The 19,592-nt window shown below is 38.6% G+C and overlaps 1 protein-coding gene across 1 annotated transcript in view; it reads left to right on the forward strand.

Moving 5' to 3' along the window:
- pappaa (pregnancy-associated plasma protein A, pappalysin 1a) overlaps nt 1-19,592 on the forward strand; it is a 102,217-nt gene that overhangs the window by 75,627 nt on the left and 6,998 nt on the right. The window contains exons 18-22 of the mRNA XM_026259935.1: nt 118-310; nt 998-1,145; nt 3,267-3,382; nt 9,559-9,630; nt 10,277-10,375. Coding sequence (XP_026115720.1) covers nt 118-310; nt 998-1,145; nt 3,267-3,382; nt 9,559-9,630; nt 10,277-10,375 — 628 coding nt within the window. The remainder of the gene's footprint in view (nt 1-117; nt 311-997; nt 1,146-3,266; nt 3,383-9,558; nt 9,631-10,276; nt 10,376-19,592) is intronic.

Here is a 19,592-nt window from a genome sequence, read left to right on the forward strand (position 1 = left end):
TCCACAAAGCACAACAACAACCACACAGCCCCTTATGAAAATGAGTTGTCTTTTACCGCCAAAATGAGATTTGACATGATCGCTATTACAGCATAAGTGACTTCTCTGTTCCTGCAGGAGAGCCTTCAAGCGTCAGTGTACAGAAGACGGTCGCTGGTTAGAGGGCTCTTGTGAGCCGGTCACTTGTCCACCTCCTCCACCCGTCTTCTATGGCATGTACCAGTGCACAGACAGCTTCAAATTTGACAGCACCTGCTGGATCCACTGCAATAGGGCCAACAACACATTGAGACAACCACCATGCAAACAGGTTACTTTCGATAGTCCCCTTTAGACGTTCTACTAACTATTAGTAACTACATGTCAACTAACTCTCAATAGAAGATTAATAAACGTTATGATTAAGGTTACATTGAATAGATCAAAACAGTACAGTGACAGTAATATCATTTATAATATTATAATATTTAAGTCTATTCTATTTTTCTATGCTAATGCTGATATTTGAGCAGCAAATCAGAATATTATAATTATTTCTGAAGGATCATGTGACACTGAAGACTGGAGTAATGATGCTGAAAATTCAGCTTTGCATCACAAAAATAAAGTAATTGAAATCAGTTATTTTAAATTGTTATAATATTTCACAGTTTTACCATTTTTTTTATTAAACAAACACAGCCTTTGTGAGCAGAATACACAAAAAAAAAAAAAAAAAAAAAAAAAAAAAAAACATTTTAAAAATCTTACCGACCCCAGTCTTTTTAACTTTATTTTTTTACAGCTGCTTTACAGCTTTTTTTCTTGTTTATTACAGTGAAGCTGCTTTGAAACAATCTGTATTGTATAAAGACCTGAGCTAGTGTAAATCATGATTAAACAAATAAGTCTTTAATTTAGTATTTATAGATGCTGCAGTAAGCATGCACGTTTTATCTGTTCTTTCCACTGGCTGTGAGTTTAGAGTGTTGTAGTGAATGCTGTGTCGTCTCTACAGGGGCTCGGCACCAATGTCATCCGCTGCAGAAAGGACGGGAACTGGACCGGAAACTTCCACTTATGCCCTCAGCTGAAGGGTCAATGCTCTCTACCTCAGAACCTGCATCCCAGCATCCGTGTCAACTGCAAGAAGGGCCATGGAATAGGTACAAACTCTTCTTACATAACAGTATATCATCAGAACAGTTCATATTGATCTGTAATGTTTCATAAAGTCATAATGGAACTGTTTATACTAGTGGTTGTAACCCTTTTCTTGAGCTGAGAACTACTGTTCCCTTTAATTCAGTCAATCTGAGTCACGTCGGTGAGCGACAAAATTGGGATCTTGCGACGAGAGACCAATTTACTTTAGTTGTAAACTAAACGAGCAAATGCACATTAGCATGCGGAAATTGTGTCAAGCTGCTGCTCGTCACAGCACGAGCATAAGCAGGCAGCAAGTGCCATGAATATTCAGCTTTTCTCTTCGGAGCTGAGTGGTTGTTGACCGTTCTGCTTTACCTGTCATCTTCGTGAGAGACTGACGATCTACAAGTGCTCAGGGAGGAGCTTCTCAGGTTGTTGGTGTGACGACGTGGCAGCGGTGGTTCCCCTGTACGCTTTAGCACTAAAGAGCAAATTTCTCTTAAAGAGCATTCACAGGTTTTTGTAAAGATGACGGTGTGCCTTTCTAAAGATGTTATTTCACCTTTGCATTTCTGGGTTTGGTCATTACCTGGCACCGGATGACAGTCATGATTGTTGCATCATGTGTTTGGGTATTGAGTACACTGAAGCAGCTTTCGTGGATGAGTCATGCTGTCATTGTGGTGGCATGACCATCGCGGCAGTGCAGATACCTTGGTGGGTGGAGTCCCTTTACCTTTGCCCCGATCTAGTTCCTACTCTGTTCCGCAGAAGAGGGCTACTGAGGATTACAGCAGGGGAAAACCTGCCAAGTATACCTCTGTGTGCCAGCTCTTCAGGAGATGGTGACCACAACACTCCCTCCACCAGAGAAGGGCCAGTTGGAGAACCTTTTGTTTCCTTTCAGCCAGTGGTACTGAAACCTTCAAAAAAAGAGCACTCTCCATTATCTCTGGATTCCAAGAGGGCTCAGAGACATTGTGTCATGCGGTGCCTGGCCAGCCAGTCCCCCTCTTCTATTGCCAGCAGGCAGCAGGGCCTGGTTCAAGGAAACCATTCTTTCTTCCGTGCCCCCTGTCAAACCGTGGAGCCAGTTAGGAGTTTCTACCCCACCCCCTTCCCCACTTCGCGATGCTATGCCATTAGAGTCGGGTCCCTGTCATCCACCACGCTGCCCCACCGTGGGTATGTCTGTGGTTCCTCTGGTCCCAATTGTATGGTTTCTGGGAGCCTGGCTAGCGCTTCTCAGTCTCTCTTGCTAGCTCATTTGGAGTCAGACTTGGCAATGTGATTCAGTCCTCCTGGCATCCCCCCAAGTTCAGGGGCATTAAGTTCACCTCCGTGCTGACTAGCAATGCTCCTGTCTTACGGGTTGTCCCTGTCACCCTACATCTTTATGAAGGATGTGAAGTCCTCATGAGAGAACAGTCGACTATCTTGAGAAAAGACAAAACTCTCTCCAGTTCAGAGTATCTCTTTTCTTGATATGAAGTAGGACTCGGTCAACCTGAAAACTAGCTTCACAGAGAACATGTTACGGGGAAACTTTTGTGTTGTTGCACTGAACAAAGACACAAACATGATCCATGTTTCTTAAACACAACAATTAGTGACAACATTGCTACTTTCCAATGCATAAATACTGGGATAGCTCATGCAAATCATGGCACAGTTATTGGATAAGATGAGTCCTTTGTCATGTATAATGTTACATTGCTCATGAATAATGGGAGCTCAACCCAATGGCGTAAATGCGTAATGTGCAGCCACGCAGCCAATGAGCACTCAAATGACTCAGGTTTACACAACATGCCTTGAACGTAACTTTTTAAACCGGATGAATGAAATGGTCCCAAAAAGCACAAAAATGACCACTTTCCACTTTGTAACATATTTTGTCACCGCTATTACTGTTTTAAGCAATGTGCAACACGTATATATCTGTTAACATCTCAGAAAATGTGTTTTTGGGTTTCATGACCCTTTAATACTTTACAAAACTTCATCAGAAGATGCAATATGATCTTAAGACCTCATCATGTTTAAACTGGAGGAAGTGTCCATTAAACTTTACCGAAGTGTAATTTTCTGTAATGGCCTTAGAGATTAACTTTATTTTCTCTATCTGTGTTTCTCAGGAGAGGAGTGTGAGTTGTCATGCAGGGACAGTAACAACGATGTGGTCATTCTGCCGAACAACATGACGGCCAGCAGCATTATGAGACATCACTGGATGAACCCTCCCAAAGTCAAGGTTTGTGTTTTCCTGTCTCAGTGTTTTAACTTGCTGGCAGAGAATGTTGCACTGGGATACCACATCCTGAGTGTGACTCAAAGTTTGAGGTGACACTCCTCGGACAGCAGATATTGGATTGTGCCTGATGATTCATCAGAGTCATTCATCAGAGTGTATGCTCAGGACTTTAGGGTCAGAAGAATTTGTCTAAGAATAATTTGCCTCTAAAATGCCAATTATTATATCCAAATTCACCACGCTCAGTGCCTTTTAATGCAGTTATAATTATGCATATGAAAATAGAAGAGAAAAGTGGTAATTTACCCATTTTGTATTTTTAGTGAGCAAGATAAGGGGATTTATTACAGTGACCACAAGTGCAGGACTGTTCACACTAAGATATAATAATAATTACAAAACTGCATCCAAAAAAATCCATATATCTGACGCTGTGATTCTTCATTGACGCTTTTGTGCATCTTTACACAAATTTCTCTCCTCTTTTTAATATATTCTATACCAATATATTTTTGGCCATTATATATATCAAAATATATGGAAGGGTATATTTCCAGATGTGTGTGTATATTATATATATTATTCATATATATATTATTTATTTAATTTTCTTTTTTTTTTTGTGCCAAAGAGGCACAACATCACTTTCACATCTCTTCCATATTTATTTGAGCCTCGAACTCTAGCACACTCTAATTATCTTCTTTTTTAAAAAAGGGAAAAGAGTCCATTTTAGTCTTGCAATCTATTCATTTTTAGTAGTAATATTAATCCAAATCACCAATCCAATCTCACAGGCACTTTTTTATTATTTTTTTAGGGTGTATTCACACCTGTCTTACATGATTTGATGTACATTTTTCAACTTCTGACGTTAACTTCTGTCTCTGATCAGCAGACACATGAAGCGGTTTTAACTTTGTAGCATTGAATATCGCAGTCGTCCAATTACTGTTCATTAGCCGCAGGCTCAGGCCTGCATGGCTTCCCAATTACCTGGCATTGGTAAAACAGGGTATGATTACAGTAATCTCTCAACTTATCTGAACCGCAACGAGGCTGAGGCCAAGTCATAAAAGTTAAAAAGCCATCTGTAATCACTATAATTTCAACAATGACCCTATTGCAGGCACTAGCAGAAAAGCTTTATATAATTTTACCTGCCAGAAGCATTGCAATGTTTTAGCCATGACTGCTGGGTTTGACTGGGAGTGTTATGATGGCAGTTTTGCTGAACACCTGTTAGGCTCCATTGCAGGCTGAAACATGCAATCTTCGATCATTACATGCTCTGGTGTTTAATGGCTGGAAAACACAGTACAACTTTTAAAATTTGAACACGTTTCCATTATGAGAGCTCTCGGAAGATTTGAGCATAGTAGTGGATATGACAATGTTAATGTATTTGGTATTGGCGGAATAGATCTGCTATGCTGCTTCTGCTGTTGGTTATTGCTGTAGTTTTAGATTATTGCTACTGCTGCTGCTGTAAGCAAGTATAGGAACTTGCTAATGCCAATGCATACGGCAATAAGGGGGAGTGAGTTTTTAAAGGGATAATCCAACCCAAAATGACCATTTTGTCATTAATCACTTACCCCTATGTCGTTTCAATTTTCATTTTGGTGTGGGGTTTCCCTTTAAGACATATTGCTGCTGCACAAATAGAATATCAAATAACCCGTAGCAGATCTATATAGGTGCAACTGGGGAAGGTGAAGGGTTTCAGTGGGACTCTGAAAGCGCGCACTGGAAAATGTTCAAGTGAATGCTAACATGCCATTTAAATTTAAAGCAGCATTCTAACCAGCCATTTAAATGTATGCAACAAGAACCAATCAGCTTGTGCCAAGTCCTGTAACACTGTGAATATCACCAGGTACTGTATGTTAAGACGCATGATTGCACAGATACTATTTAAACTGAACTGAGCTGCATGATGACCTCACTGAATTCAATGATGAACATCATCATACACTAAACGACACACATTACCAGACATTCAAGTCATTCCAAACACAGCAAAACTCATTGACAGTAGAAGGAAAACAATATGTGTAAAGGAAAACAATATGTGCTCTAAAATTGATGCAGAATTTACCATTTTGCGACACTCTGAGACATTTGAATTCTGAACCACCACCAATATATATCATAGTCATGTGTTGAATGCAAGTTTTAGCCAAACGTACTGGGCATTTCACTTTAAAACTGCCACTAAATGTCCAGTAAGGTTAATAATATCTGTGTTGCAGAAACTTACTTCCTATGAACCTGGGTAGGCAGATTTAGTTCACAAACAACTGACAGTCTAAAATAGATTTTTATTTAAAATAATGATCATTACATTCTAAAGTTCTGCCTTAGTAATTTACTTTTTGTGCCATCAGTTCTGCTCACACTCAAGTTTATTTGTGAATAAAAGCCTAAATTAAAAAAAAAAAAAAAAATCATCATAAAAAGTTATAGTATCTCTTCACAAGACTTGGATTAAACTGTGGGATTCATATGGACTTCTTTTACAATGCCTTTGTAACCTTTCTAGGTCTTCAAAATGTTGGTTACATGAACTTTTAATGCAGGAACAGTCAGCCTTAAATTATGTTTGAAAGATTATGGTTTAAAAGGAAAGTCTTTTCATTTTGCATGAACTACCTCTATAAAGGAATTTCAGGATTGATCAAAGATGCTAGAAAGTTGGAAACAAACTCACTGCCCCCCCCCACCCCCCCCCCCCCCCCACGCCTGTTGTGTTTATATGGGCATTTGTGTCAAGTCAGGCGGTTTTCAGCAGAGAAATGAAACAACACGTTTCTGATTGATTTGTGTAATTGATATGATCTTCCCTGGGTGGTAATTCGAGTCTGGAGACAGAGTGTGAGGGGAAGAGAACGCCAAATCGATGTGGCTGAAATGTTCCAGGAGGGTTGGCCGAGGTGGGATCAATAACTGTTCTCTCAGCACTAGCCACCCTGTGTCAATCGATGCTGTTTGAATTCCACAGCACCTGTTCCTTTCTGCCCGCCACACAAGGGCATGATCTGTCCCGTAACTCCCAGACCAAGTGCTGCCCTGATTGACACCAGTGCTAATGTTAATAGTCGTGCTGTGTTTGTTGGCCGGTGCAGCGAGAACGTCCTATAAATCCACACCAGCCAAGGTGTGGAAGTGGAAAAGCAAGCTGGCGGCTGCACAACGCTGTTTCAAGCTGACTGAAGCTTTGGTGGCCATACAATTCTTAATTTCCCACTCTCACTCAGTGCATTTTTCGGTTCTTTGTGTTATATTTCCTGCTGAGTCGGGCCGTTCGCCTCGTGAATCAGTTATTGTGACGAATCGGCCGGAGAGAGCGATTTGTTTCAGGTTTCACCACTGACCTACTAAGGAGCTCCTCTTAGTTTCTCACTTATTTGCTTCCCTGACATCAGCAAAATGACTGCGCACATTGCTGATGCACTAGGCTGCCTTGGCAGACCGTGGCCTTTATGTGATGTCAGCGTCGATTGTTCATGCCGGGTCCGCTGAGGGGAGTACTAATATTAACCTCTAATTAATAAACCAAACCTTTATTAAAAGGCCTGAGAGCTAAATGTAATCTCGGGAGCTATGGGAGAAGACAGTGTGGACATCTAATCTGATATTGGCTCATTCAGATGATAATGGCATTCTAGTCTGAGGGAAATGAAGAGATCTGAATTTAATCGGTGTGAGGTCACTCGGGCTAACAGGGCATAGCATGTTCACGAAAGACTGCTACGTGCAAAATATCACTGTATTTTGGGGCTTGTAACCAAAATGTTGTTGCTTCAAATCCCTGTAAGGATTGATACATAAACTTCACCGTTATTCACCACTCAAGCTAAAGTCACGTCAGAGTGACTGAATCTGTAGTTTGCCAAAGTTTCTCCACTAAATGATAAAAAAAATACAACAAAACCAGTCAGTCTGGGACAGTTCTGTTAACTGTACTAGATGGTGAAAAGTTATTTTTTTTTGCTTTTTTATTCTGCATTATGACATATTTCCAAGAAAAATGAGAGTTTAGCAAATATATATTGGTCAGAATTGATTGGATAGATTTGATCGGTGGGGTTAAAAAAAGTTTATGGGCCTTCATGAAAAAATAATTGATGAAATGATGTGAACTTGTAGAGTACTTCAAATAATAAAGGTCAATTTTATAATATTAATAAAATAAAAGGCCACTTACTAGTGACAATAGACTGTTTAAAGTTTAAACTTTTATCATGCTTTGAAGAAGTACACTTATTTTTATGTGTTGACTAACATGCTTATGCACATGTATTTGTACCTTATTGCAAATATTTGATTATAATTTAGTAAAACTGTAGTGTGTTAATCAATATTACATTTAAGTTGAGACATTTTAATGTACTAAATTTCATTATAAATGTGTTATTATAAATGTAGTAAAATACATACGTTTAAAAATAAATTACATAAAATTTTACCTTACAAATGATTTGTCGGCACATTCAGCAGTACACTTTAAAATAATTTCAAAGACAGACAATGTAATTACGAAATTGCATATACTTAAGTCATGATTAAGTGGGCCTAAAACACTCTTAATGCAGAGTTCACACTGCACGATTTTCAGACTCATTGGATTGCCATTGTTTTCACACTGCTTGACTATCTGGGGTAGCGTTAAATTGCTGCTTGGTTCCCACTGCATGATGGACAGGGGCGACAGGGGGTTTCACATTGCATGACTTCACAATAGGAAGAATCGCAGACAGCCGCAAACTACGTTTCACAATAAAAGACATGCGAGAAGTGATTAGGAAATAACACAAAAATCCGATTGCGTCAGACCGGAGTTCTCAAGTGAGACTGGATTATTTAAAAATATATACATATATCTAGCCCGCAAACTGTGTGTGAGCTAATTTCCAGCTACAAGGAGAAAAAGAAAAACAGATTATGCAGGAGGGAGATGCAGGGAACAGGGTGTTCTTTTGCCAATGTTGTGGCTGAGGAAGCAAATGTTTGTGCTTGTTTCTGTATTATATTATTGTTCATATATCTATTAAATACTTATATTCTTTTCTATATCTCTTCACCGAACTTCCCTCTGCCCTGTATATTGGTCTCTCATTGGCTGTAGGTCATCGCCGATGTAGTTTTCCAGTCAGAAATCATTGCGCACAGCGTGATTGTGAATCGCCGACAGCTCCAGAAATTTAGCATGCCGAATAGTTTGCATTCCCATAATAAGTATTCTTTTTAGTAGTCTAAAGTGTACTTATTTTTCACAAGGGGAAAGTTAGTTGTTGCAATTAAAAAACACCATAAAAGAAAAGAAACAAGTGCACTGGAGAATTATTCAAAATAAGACTGAAATGTGCAATAAATGACAATAAATAGGGTTTTCTCTTGACCAAATAATTATGTAAAGTGTTGTGTATGCCAGTACTTACAAGAGTAAGCCATTGGCTTGTAAAATCTACAATATCCACTACACGTGCAACTCATTTATTAGCGTTATAGTGAACTCAGCAGTTTGAAATACATCAGTGTTTTCTGTTCCTTCTCGTTCAGTGGCATTATTCTCTCTCTCTCTCTCTCTCTCTCTCTCTCTCTCACTCTCTGCATCGATTTGCTGACTGGCATGAAATGAGAAATACCTTAGTTTGCAGTGGTGGGTATGGCATTAGAAGAGGCAGGTGCTTTGTGCGTGTGTGTGTATGTGTGTATAAATTACTGGGACAGGGAACTTTCAGCCGGACCCTTGAGTTTTTTCATGGCCTAATGAACAAATCTGTGTGAACACGTCTCTCTCTGTACAACATCTATAATAACTCTCCTTAACTGAATGACGAACATGCTGGAAACAGTTGTAACTCATGTGGTCCCACAATTATACGTGTTTTGAAACTGGTAACATTTCACAAGATCTTGAATTTGGATGGGTTCCTGTTTTTTGGAATTGGTCAAGACCTTTGAAGGTAAACATTCCTGTTTTGGCTTTTTTTGTGGTTGGCATGTGGAGGGAACAGAGCACTTACAGTAACTGTGTGCCATGTTTTGTCAATTTTCAGATGCAAGCTAAGCACAGGAATTGATGTTGACTTTGTGGTGGCAATGGTGCATCAAAATTGGACATTCTTCTTCTCTTTCTGAAAACCTCTTTGTTTCATTCCTCTTTTCAGCACATAGTCTGCACCATGGGTCTGAAGTGGTACCCCCATCCAGAAGTCCTGCGCTGCATTAAAGGATGTGAGGTAAGACATCCGGACACCTGTCCATTTCCTCTCAAATGGCTCTCTATCCTGTGTCTTCCCTCCCTCATTGGCGACACTCTTGCCTTGACCTCCATTTGCAGAGGCCCAAGAAGATTCATGAAGATGAAGATGTAGAGGAACTCTACACTAAAGTCAGTACTGGTACAAGTGACTGTGACGTTCAGTGCCCCTCCTGTTTTTCTGTTTCCCCCTCTGTGCTTGTCGATACCTGTCACTTGGTGCAATCTGTTTGTACTACAGACTGGCGTATCTACAAATGTTTAAGAAATTCTCACCTACCCAATGAATGCTCTTTCTTGTTTGATAAGAAGGGATCTGCCAATATAAACGTTCAGTTTGCAAATTTCTGCCACGTAAAATAATAATAATAATAGTAATAATTATAATAATAATGCTTTAGTAAATAAAAATTATGAAATAAAAAAAAGTGTGAGAAATCCCAACAGGTTGACCCAACAGGCCTTGAATAACTCAAACCCATGACACATAAGCAATGACTAATCAATGAAGCACTGGATATATTTGGGTTGGCAACACAGCTGTGTTCACCATATACAGTAGATACATATAGCTACATTTTTCATGTTAATGGTGCTCTGAGTTTCTCTCTTTGTTTTTGTCTTAGCCTTTCATGGGTGACAATTACTGTGACGCCATCAACAACAGAGCCTACTGCAACTACGATGGAGGCGACTGCTGCCATTCCACTGTCAAGACTAAGAAGGTACCATACATGTCTACAAAAATTCTCTTAATTTAAACATTTAATGTGTCTAAAATGGGTGCCTAACTTCATTAAATGTAGAGATGAAAAGTGACTGACAAGCATGAGATGCTAGATGTTAACACTGACCATCTGAATCTTATTGCACACAAGAATGGCAAACACATACTGGCAAGCTCTAATCTGATTGTTGTGTTTACAAAATATCAGGTTGTTACGATGACCGCTTCTGAGAAACTAAATTCTGGATTTGCCCATGTCTACCACAATTTATTCAGTCATGAACTGTATTAGAGTTAAATTAGTTTATTCTACACTTGTCTATTGTTATTGTGTCATCTATTTCAGATAAACCTGTTCCTCTAAACCATTTGTAAAAAAAAAAAAAAAAAAAAAAAAAACTTGATCAGTCAGTTTACATGTCATCCCTCCTCATTTTTAGTTTCTAGCAGATGACAGACAGCAGCCGAAATTAGGAATTAGTTACAGGAAATCATGTTAAAACACTTAGAGTAAATATTTAATTCACAGAAGACACAATCAAGCTGACTGCTTTAAGCAGAGTTTTAAACTAACAGGAAGATTAAGCTTATAGAGATGGTATGATCGCTTCTTTCTCTGACTAACAAAAGACACTTGACAACAAGACGAAGCTTGTGTCCAATATTTTGCATATAGTGATAAAGTATCACAATATATCAAGATTCCACACACTGGAATTCCTGTTCTTATACAGTGACAGTACACATTCATTTAATATTAAAAATGGTGGAAGCAACCATAAAAACTGAAAACACTTTTTAACAATTGCCTGGTTTCTGGTTTCACATCCACAAATGTCAGATACCAGATATCTTGGAATTGGCTATGATGCATAATTTTCACTTTGTTCTATATTTGAGAACAGTGTATCATAAACTACTATTAAATAGTGTGTGTGTGTGTGTGTATATATATTTTTTTTTTATTAATATACATTAATATAAAATTAAAATGCATTTAGTATAATATTAATACTGTAAATACAGTAAACCCATGGTAAACATCAATGATCTATGGATTTAAAATGCTTTGATTCAAATTGATTGATTGACAGATTGATTGATTTTCAAGACTAAAAGTGAAATGTTAACAGTGAAAAGCAATTAAAAACATGTTTGTTTTATGTGAGAAAAAGTGGTAGGCTTTCCAGTTAATGCTATCTTTACTTTCAAATTAATTCGTCATCCAGGGTAATTTCTCTTTTGCCTTGTCAAACTTGTGCCGGATCACCATGCATGAGGTTATTTAGCAGACTTAGTGTTACTTTTCTTTCCCAGACAGCTCTGAGCTGTCTCTTGGCTTTCTCCTCATCTTTCTCCTCACAGTCATTGTCTTTATATATTTGGCATACAGTATGCTCAAAGTGTGAGTTTATGTGCAGTCATGATTCACTGAATCCAGTCTACAAGAGGATGCTTTTTGGGAATTTCACAACGTGCAGCCTACGTCATTGAGCAGACATGGATCTTAGCGGGAGTTGACCATGCGCCAATGTTGATAGAATGTTAAATTGTTCTGCAACCATAAGCCACATCTGCTGGTGCCTCCTTCCTCCTGATATGTCACACAGTTGGCAGATCAATGATAGAGGGATTGGATGAAATAAAGCCATATTTTGATGAGCTAGAGCTTTTTTAGTTGCGTGTATTGCTTCGTATCTGTATCAGTTTGATTTGTGCAGCTAAAGATAGTCACTCCTGATTTAATGTACGTAGTGGACATTTCACAATGTCTTGTTAGACATTTATTTAAAAAAACTGATATCTTGTGCTTCATTTTCGTTTATCCAGTGGCAAGTTTAAACTTGGGAGACATGAAAGCCAAAACGGCCACTTATAACGGCGGAAAACAATATTCAGGACTCAAGAGAAGATTGAGTCTATGTCTAATGTTTGGAAAGTTGGCTCCCCGAGCAGCAACTGATACAAGAATCACCCGACATCCCGAGCTATGTTCACCGTCCTGGCAGTCCTTGAAGCAAATGCATCAGCAGGGTTTGCAAAACATCCTGTCTCTGGAAATATCCAGAGCTTAGGGAAGAGCTGTAGAAAATGACTCTGAAAGAACTAATCATTTTGAGATTGATGGATTGCTGGAGTTGGATGAGTTCTACTGTAGGTCATCTGACTTTCTCCCATTGTGCACCACTTTACCTTCATCTGTTCAAATTCCCAAACTCATTCATACATTTCCTAGTCATGCCCACAAACACAAGTGCAGATCAATGGAGTTCACGCATTAGTGCACAGATAAGTGGCGGTCTGCCTTGTTATGAGCCTCTGATTTCAAATTGCACTTAACTTCACTGCGCCATTATTTTGATGAGATAATCATTTGAGATAGTATGTGACTGTTTGTTGTCCCCATGAAATGTGCTACTAGTCATCCCCAACAAACAACTTTTGTGACCTCACAACCTGATTTTCTGATCTCAAGAACAGATGAGGATTTCTTGAAGTTAAGAAAAAATCATCTGAAATGTTTAAGAGCAACTGAAAACAGGAAGACCAATATTGGTCAGTGTTCAAAAGCTATAGTGCAATAGCACATAGGCTGTTATAGGTGCTTTTGAAAAACTGCTTCACGAAGCTTTGTAACCTTTGTTAGTCACTAATTTAGTTTTAAGTGATTTGGAGAGTGCATCAAACTTTAAAGTCCCATGATTTCAGTAAACAAGGCTATGTTATGTCATGTCAAAAGTGAATCATTTTTTTGACACTGGAGAGGATGGTGACTACCAAAAAATAGTTAGGAATTACATTCATATTTTTACATTTATTCATTTAGCAGATACTTTTATCCAAAGTGACTTACAAATTGAGGACAGTGGAAGCAATCAAAAACAGCAAAAAGAGCAAAGATATATAGGTGCTATAACAAGTCTCAGTTAGCTTTTTTTTTTAAAGAATAGAATTAGAATAGTGAGTGCTAAAGTTAGAGGGTCAAATAAAGATGGAATAGATGTGTTTTAAGCCGATTCTTGAAGATGGCTAAGGACTCAGCTGCTCGGATTGAGTTGGGGAGGTCATTCCACCAGGAGGGAACATTTAATTTAAAAGTCTGTAAAAGTGACTTTGTGCTTCTTTGGGATGGCACAATCAAGCGACGTTCACTTTCAGAACACAAGCTTCTAGAGGACACATAAGTCTGAAGTAATAAATTTAGGTAAATGGGTGCAGAGCCAGTGGTAGTTTTGTAGGCAAACATCAATGCCTTCAATTTTATGCGAGCAGCTATTGGTAGCCAGTGCAAATTGATAAAGAGGTGTGACGTGTATTCTTTTCGGCTCATTAAAAAATAATCTTGCTGCTGCGTTCTGGATTAATTGTAATGGTTTGATAGAACTGGCTGGAAGACCTGCCAAGGGAGCATTGCCATAGTCCAGCCTGGACAGAACAAGAGCTTGAACAAAGAGTTGTGCAGCATGTTCCAAAAGAAAAGGCCTGGATCTTCTTGATGTTGAATAAAGCAAATCTGCAGGATTCAGACAGTTTTAGGAATGTGGTCTGAGAAAGTCAGCTTATCATAAATCATAACTCCAAGGTTTCTGGCTGTTTTTGAAGGAGTTACGATTGATGTGCCTAACTTGATGGTGAAATTGTGATGAAACGATGGGGTTGCTGGAATCACAAGCAGTTCTGTCTTGGCAAGGTTGAGTTTAAGGTGATGGGCCATCAGGGGCTGACAAGGGCAAGTGTAGTAATAATGGCATCTTTTTGCTGCCAAAATCTTTGCAGCATGTAAAAGGTAGAGTTCCATCTTGTTACTGCATCCTTCTTGAGCTTTAACTCTTCAATCCCCACCTGTCCCTGAGTTGCTCTGATGCAGCAGCGCTTTTGTGAAAGTGCTTAAAGTAACCATATAATGCGATTTCAAGTTTTCCTTTCTCTTTTGGTTGTCACAAGCTGTTCTTGAATAGATAAGATTCCTAAAGTTGCAAAGACTTAAGTCTCAAACCCAAAGAGATATTCTTTATAAAAGTTACGACTCATCCACGCCCTCCTGAAACGCTTCCTTTTAGCATTCCCCCACATGTCTATGTCACTGTGTGGGAAAATTTGCATAACACCGCCCCAAATGTTGACGCAAAAAAATAAAGTGTAACTTTGATTCTCCCTGTAGTATTGTTTCTGCTGCCATGTTGTGGAGACAGACACGGTTTCGTTGTGAAAATGAAAATACTTTGTTTGACCTTCCGAAAGAGGACACAACTAGAAATCAGTGGTTAAATTGTATTTACAACACTGTTCCAGAACAGTTCAACCCAAGTATTAAGATATGTCCAATGCATTTTATGGAGGATTGTTTCCTGATCCTGGGAGTAGACTGCAATGCCGGCTGTTCTGACTCACAGCCTGTAAGTACATTTACATATTTAAAGAATTTGTCACTGATGATTAAAGAGCAAGATTTAAGCACTTTAGAGTAGGCTTGTTGTTTATCCAATCACAAATGCAGACATGGTTTTATTTTTATGTGGCGTGATGCAACGCAAAGTGTAATTATAATCAGTAATTATGTCCCCAATGGATGTAACATTTGTAATCGGTTTTATTGTTTTGTCTTGTCATGCCGGTGTTCTGACCGGGACACACTATCACAGTATGGCATGGGGCGTAACATTTCCATCACATGCTTGAGGCATTCGGCCAATCACAATGCACTGGATAGCTGGCCAATCAGAGCACAGCTCACTTTTCAAACTGATGAGCCTTTTTTTTTAAATACAACACATTTCGGAACGGCGAGCATAGAGGAGAAACAATAATATACATGGAATATGTGGAAAATAATGTGTTTTTTGAACTTTAAACCACATAAACACATTTCACTATACCAAATACACAAAACAATGTTATTTTTAGCAACATCATATTACTCCTTGAACAATTATTTTTACCTTTGCCAAAACCTCCTGACTGTATTTTATACCCTCCCTCACAATCAGGTTTATAGTGTGGGCAAAGTAAGGCAAGCTTCCATCCAACCATCGAAACTACAGGTTTGAAGTTGCTTGGAATATAAGATACACATGCAATAATTGTATCATCAGTAAGTCCTTAACGATTGAAAAGGGTTGCAAATCAAGTGCAATTATTTTTTACAAGCCTTTCCACCACTTCACTCTGTTTGATACAAACAAGAGTTTGCATTTTGCTTGGTCCTGTTTCTTCAAAGTGGATCCAAATGTTGTCTTTGCTTCACTGACTTTAACTTTGTTTCAAACTGAAACATAAATTCACATTTCTCCACTTTTTTTTCTCCATTTTATTTAAAAATAAATATTATGGATATTTAGGCTAAAGTTATTAGTTTAACTTCATGATTTTCGGTGTAGGCAGTCGGAGAGTTGAAATGCAAAGTTTAAAGTCAGCATTTCAGTCATATCTGACTCAAACTGAACCATTGCTATGTAGGCTACTCAATATTTAATAGCATCTAACATGAAGGATCAGCAAATGACACGTGACCACAGATATCATTCTTACAGGAAAGCAATAATTAGCAATATAACATAACGATATATTGAGTTGTTAAAAGATAAATAAATAATATTGTTTGATGTAAGGAACCGATTAATTGTTTTCTAAGCATTGAATCAAACTGTCCGAAAAAAACAGTTCATGGAAATGAATCATCACTACAAAACTGTACTAACATGGTCAAACCTCTACCATTTCAACCACACTGGTTCAGCAGTATAGGACTGTAGAAATAAATGAACCAATTCAAAATCCGTAATAAAAGTTTGTGTTTCCATAATGCATGTGTGTGTACCATGTATAGTTAAATGTATACACACACATATACACACATACCATAGTTGGCTAATGATGATTTCGGTAAACACACTCCTGATCAATTCAGTAACTTCATTCAGTGAATGATTCATTAGATTGATTCAAACCAGTAAATTGAGTGAAAACCTTTCATAACTCTACTTATAAACATACAAAAGGATATGTGTTATTGTTGACTCAGTCAGACACTTGGTCATGTTCTTGTTGCCAGCAAAAGTGTTGCCAGCAATGCCTGCAGTGAGGTCTGTCTCTCTTTGGGTGATCCTCTCGTTGGCCACGATGACCCCAAGGCAAAGGAAACCAAGGCACTTCCCTGCTGCTTGCGTGTTTGTTTCCCTTTCTTATCGCACCCTGTCGTGCTCACTTTATCCCAGCTCTCGTCGTGTTCTCTTGAAAGGTTTGCGTATTAAGGCGTTCTGGATGACTGGCTGTGTATTATTCCTGTCAGGGACTTTGAAGGTGCGAGTCAAACTGCATCTCAGGTCACCGCAGGATGCTTTACTAATCACTACAAGCTGTTGGTATGAGGAAGGAGGTCAGTGGGCACATTAGGGAAAAGAAAGAGAGATCCTTCGGTTTTCGTTACAAGAGATTTCTTTCTGGCAGAGGATTTAGTAAGTTTTAAGCTCACAAGGTCAGTGATGTAGAAAGACTAAACTTATTAGCTGATCAGTTTAACCTCACTAATGACTTTTACTTTTGATCATATGGAGGGTTAGAGATTTCAACAAATCCCATAGCAATCAAATTTTGGCACATAGCTTGTCATACTTTATTTTTTTCTTCTTCATTTTGGCAGTTGTTGTGATATGCAGCACAATATAGTTTCCTTTCATCGGCAAACACTGGATACTTAACTGTGATTTTTAAATCATGTGTACACAGGTGTAAAAAAGTAATTATTCTCAAAAAAAAAAAAAAAAAGTTCCAACATTAATGGACTTCATCCATGTGTTTTTGGACCATCAGTTACATGGCGCACATGATCTAGAAGTTGCATTTGCTTTATGACATTTGGCTAGTCAAGAACTGTTAAGGAAATGTTACCATGCTTACTGTATTCAAGGAGAAGAAAAATTCAGAAAGACTAGACACCTATCTAGATGGGTACAGAATGTTGTTTTTCTTCAGCACTTTTCTGTGAAAATTTTTAATGAGAATAAGTAGAAAGTTTCAGCAGTTTTATAGTCTAATTTGAAATGATTTGTTTTGGATCACAAAAAGAGTTGTTTTTGTAGAGAACTAAACTTTTTATTGAACAAATGACCTAAAACAACCTAAGAAGACTAAAAAGCTATGACGCCATTGATCTTGCTGTTTGTATATTACTATGTTTACTGTTTATTTGTTGAACTGAAGACCTGAAGTCTAGAAGTTAGAAGTATAACCCATTAGAATTTGAGTCTCAATCTGAGGGACAACCCAAATTCAGTAGGTTCTTGTTTGCATTCTCAAAACCCAATATCATGCCAAGGTAATAAATCTAAGGGGGGAACTCCTCCGGGTGCCGACCTGCAGTTGTGGCGGTAGCAAATATGGGTCTCTTTCGTTTTTATAAGACATAATTATCAATGTATGTTGGCTTTGCCCTGCAAAGTTTACAGCTATGAAACCACATCTCCAAATGAGCTTTTTTAGTTTTCCAAATTCTTTCCTTTAATCTTGACTGGTTTAAGGAAAAGTGGCAATGAAGTGCAAACTGTGCAAGACTGGGGCAAGATAGCTGTTTCTGCAGCAAAAAAAGGGAAAAAAGAGAGAGAGTTTTTCAAGACTTTCACAACAAGGTTTCCCCTATCGAGATTGAGACTGAAGGCTGTGCCTCCCATGACTCCACTTTCCACAAGTTTAATGGCCTGAGCACATGAGTTCAGTTTGGGCAGAAGGAAAACATGTTGTAAATGTTATGGATACATCATCTAGACCCGTAGTAATAATCAGAATAAGCTATATTTCTTACTAAACGCCTATTTTACAAGGTATGCAGCAACTTAATAATAATGTTAATAAATGATTTGTGGCCATTGATCAGTAAATTGCAATAATCTGAATAATCTGAGTAGAGGAAGTGGCATTTTATAAACATTATCATTTTGGCTCATTAATTTTCAGGAGCAAGGTTGAGTTGAAGGTGATGGTCCATCATTTCTAGCTGGATGAAGGACCATCACCTTCAACTCAACCTTACTAAGACAGAACTGCTCATGGTCTCAGCCAACCCAGCACTTCAACACAGCCTCTTTACAGCTAGGTTTGTCAACCATAACTCCTTCCGGGACAGCCAGGATCCTTGGAGTAGTGGCCGATGATTAGTTAAGCTTTACAGACCATAGTGCTACAACGTCCAGGTCCTGCAGATTTTTCTTATACAGCATTAGGAAGACTTGACCCTTTCTGTCAGAGCAAGCTGCACAACTTCTTGTCCAAGCTCTTGTTCTCCCCAGGCTGGACTATTGTAATGCTCTCTTGGCGGGCCTTCCCGCATTTACTAAGCCTCTGCAACGGATCCAGAAATAAGCAGCGAGAGTGGTCTTTAACGAGCCGAAAAAAGCTCACGTTGCACCTCTCTTCATCAGTTTACACTAGCTGCTCGCATTAAATTCAAGGTACTGATGTTTGCCTACAAGACAACAACTGGCGCTGCACCAAAATACCTAAACTCATTAGTTCAAATGTATGCGCCCTCCAGAAGCTTGCGTTCGGCAAATGAACCTTGCGGTGCCATATCAAAAAGGCACAAAATAGCTATCTTGGACCTTTTCCTGGACTGTGCCCAGCTGGTGGAATCAACCTCCTATCTCAATTCAAACAGAGTCTTTGGCCATAAAAAAATAAAAACTGTCTAAAGACACCTGACACCTGACACCTGACGCCAGCACCTGACAAAGTAATACTAGCACTTACCTTTCTGTTTCTTTTCTATTCTATTCTATTCTATTCTATTCTATATAAACTATGTTGCTCTAGGTTAAAGCTATCTCCCTGAAACATAATTGGGCTAGTTTTTGACTAGTTTTGATAAAAAATAGGGTTGGTTTTGTTCTGCAGACCTGGTTACCAGTGAAAGGCGAGATAGGCCCAGACCTGGGACATTACACTGTGATACACTGTGTGGTTTGAAAAAGTGTTTCTAAAGCATGTAGCTGATGGGATTTGTAAATTGTTGTAATTTTGAATTAGCAGTGATTTTTAGCTATTTGTAGGGCCAACCAAAACCCTCTTTTGGCATTAAAAAACTACTATCATGATTTACTAAAGACACACAGTGAAATATTAGTGTTGAAAAGTCATGGACACATTTTTGTGGCTGACCTTATTGCGTATCTATTTCTAGGATTGTCCCTTTCAGGTGCAAAACTTATGGGAAAATAATATTT

Source organism: Carassius auratus, unplaced genomic scaffold, assembly GCF_003368295.1.
Source record: "Carassius auratus strain Wakin unplaced genomic scaffold, ASM336829v1 scaf_tig00215316, whole genome shotgun sequence".
NCBI lineage: Eukaryota > Metazoa > Chordata > Actinopteri > Cypriniformes > Cyprinidae > Carassius > Carassius auratus.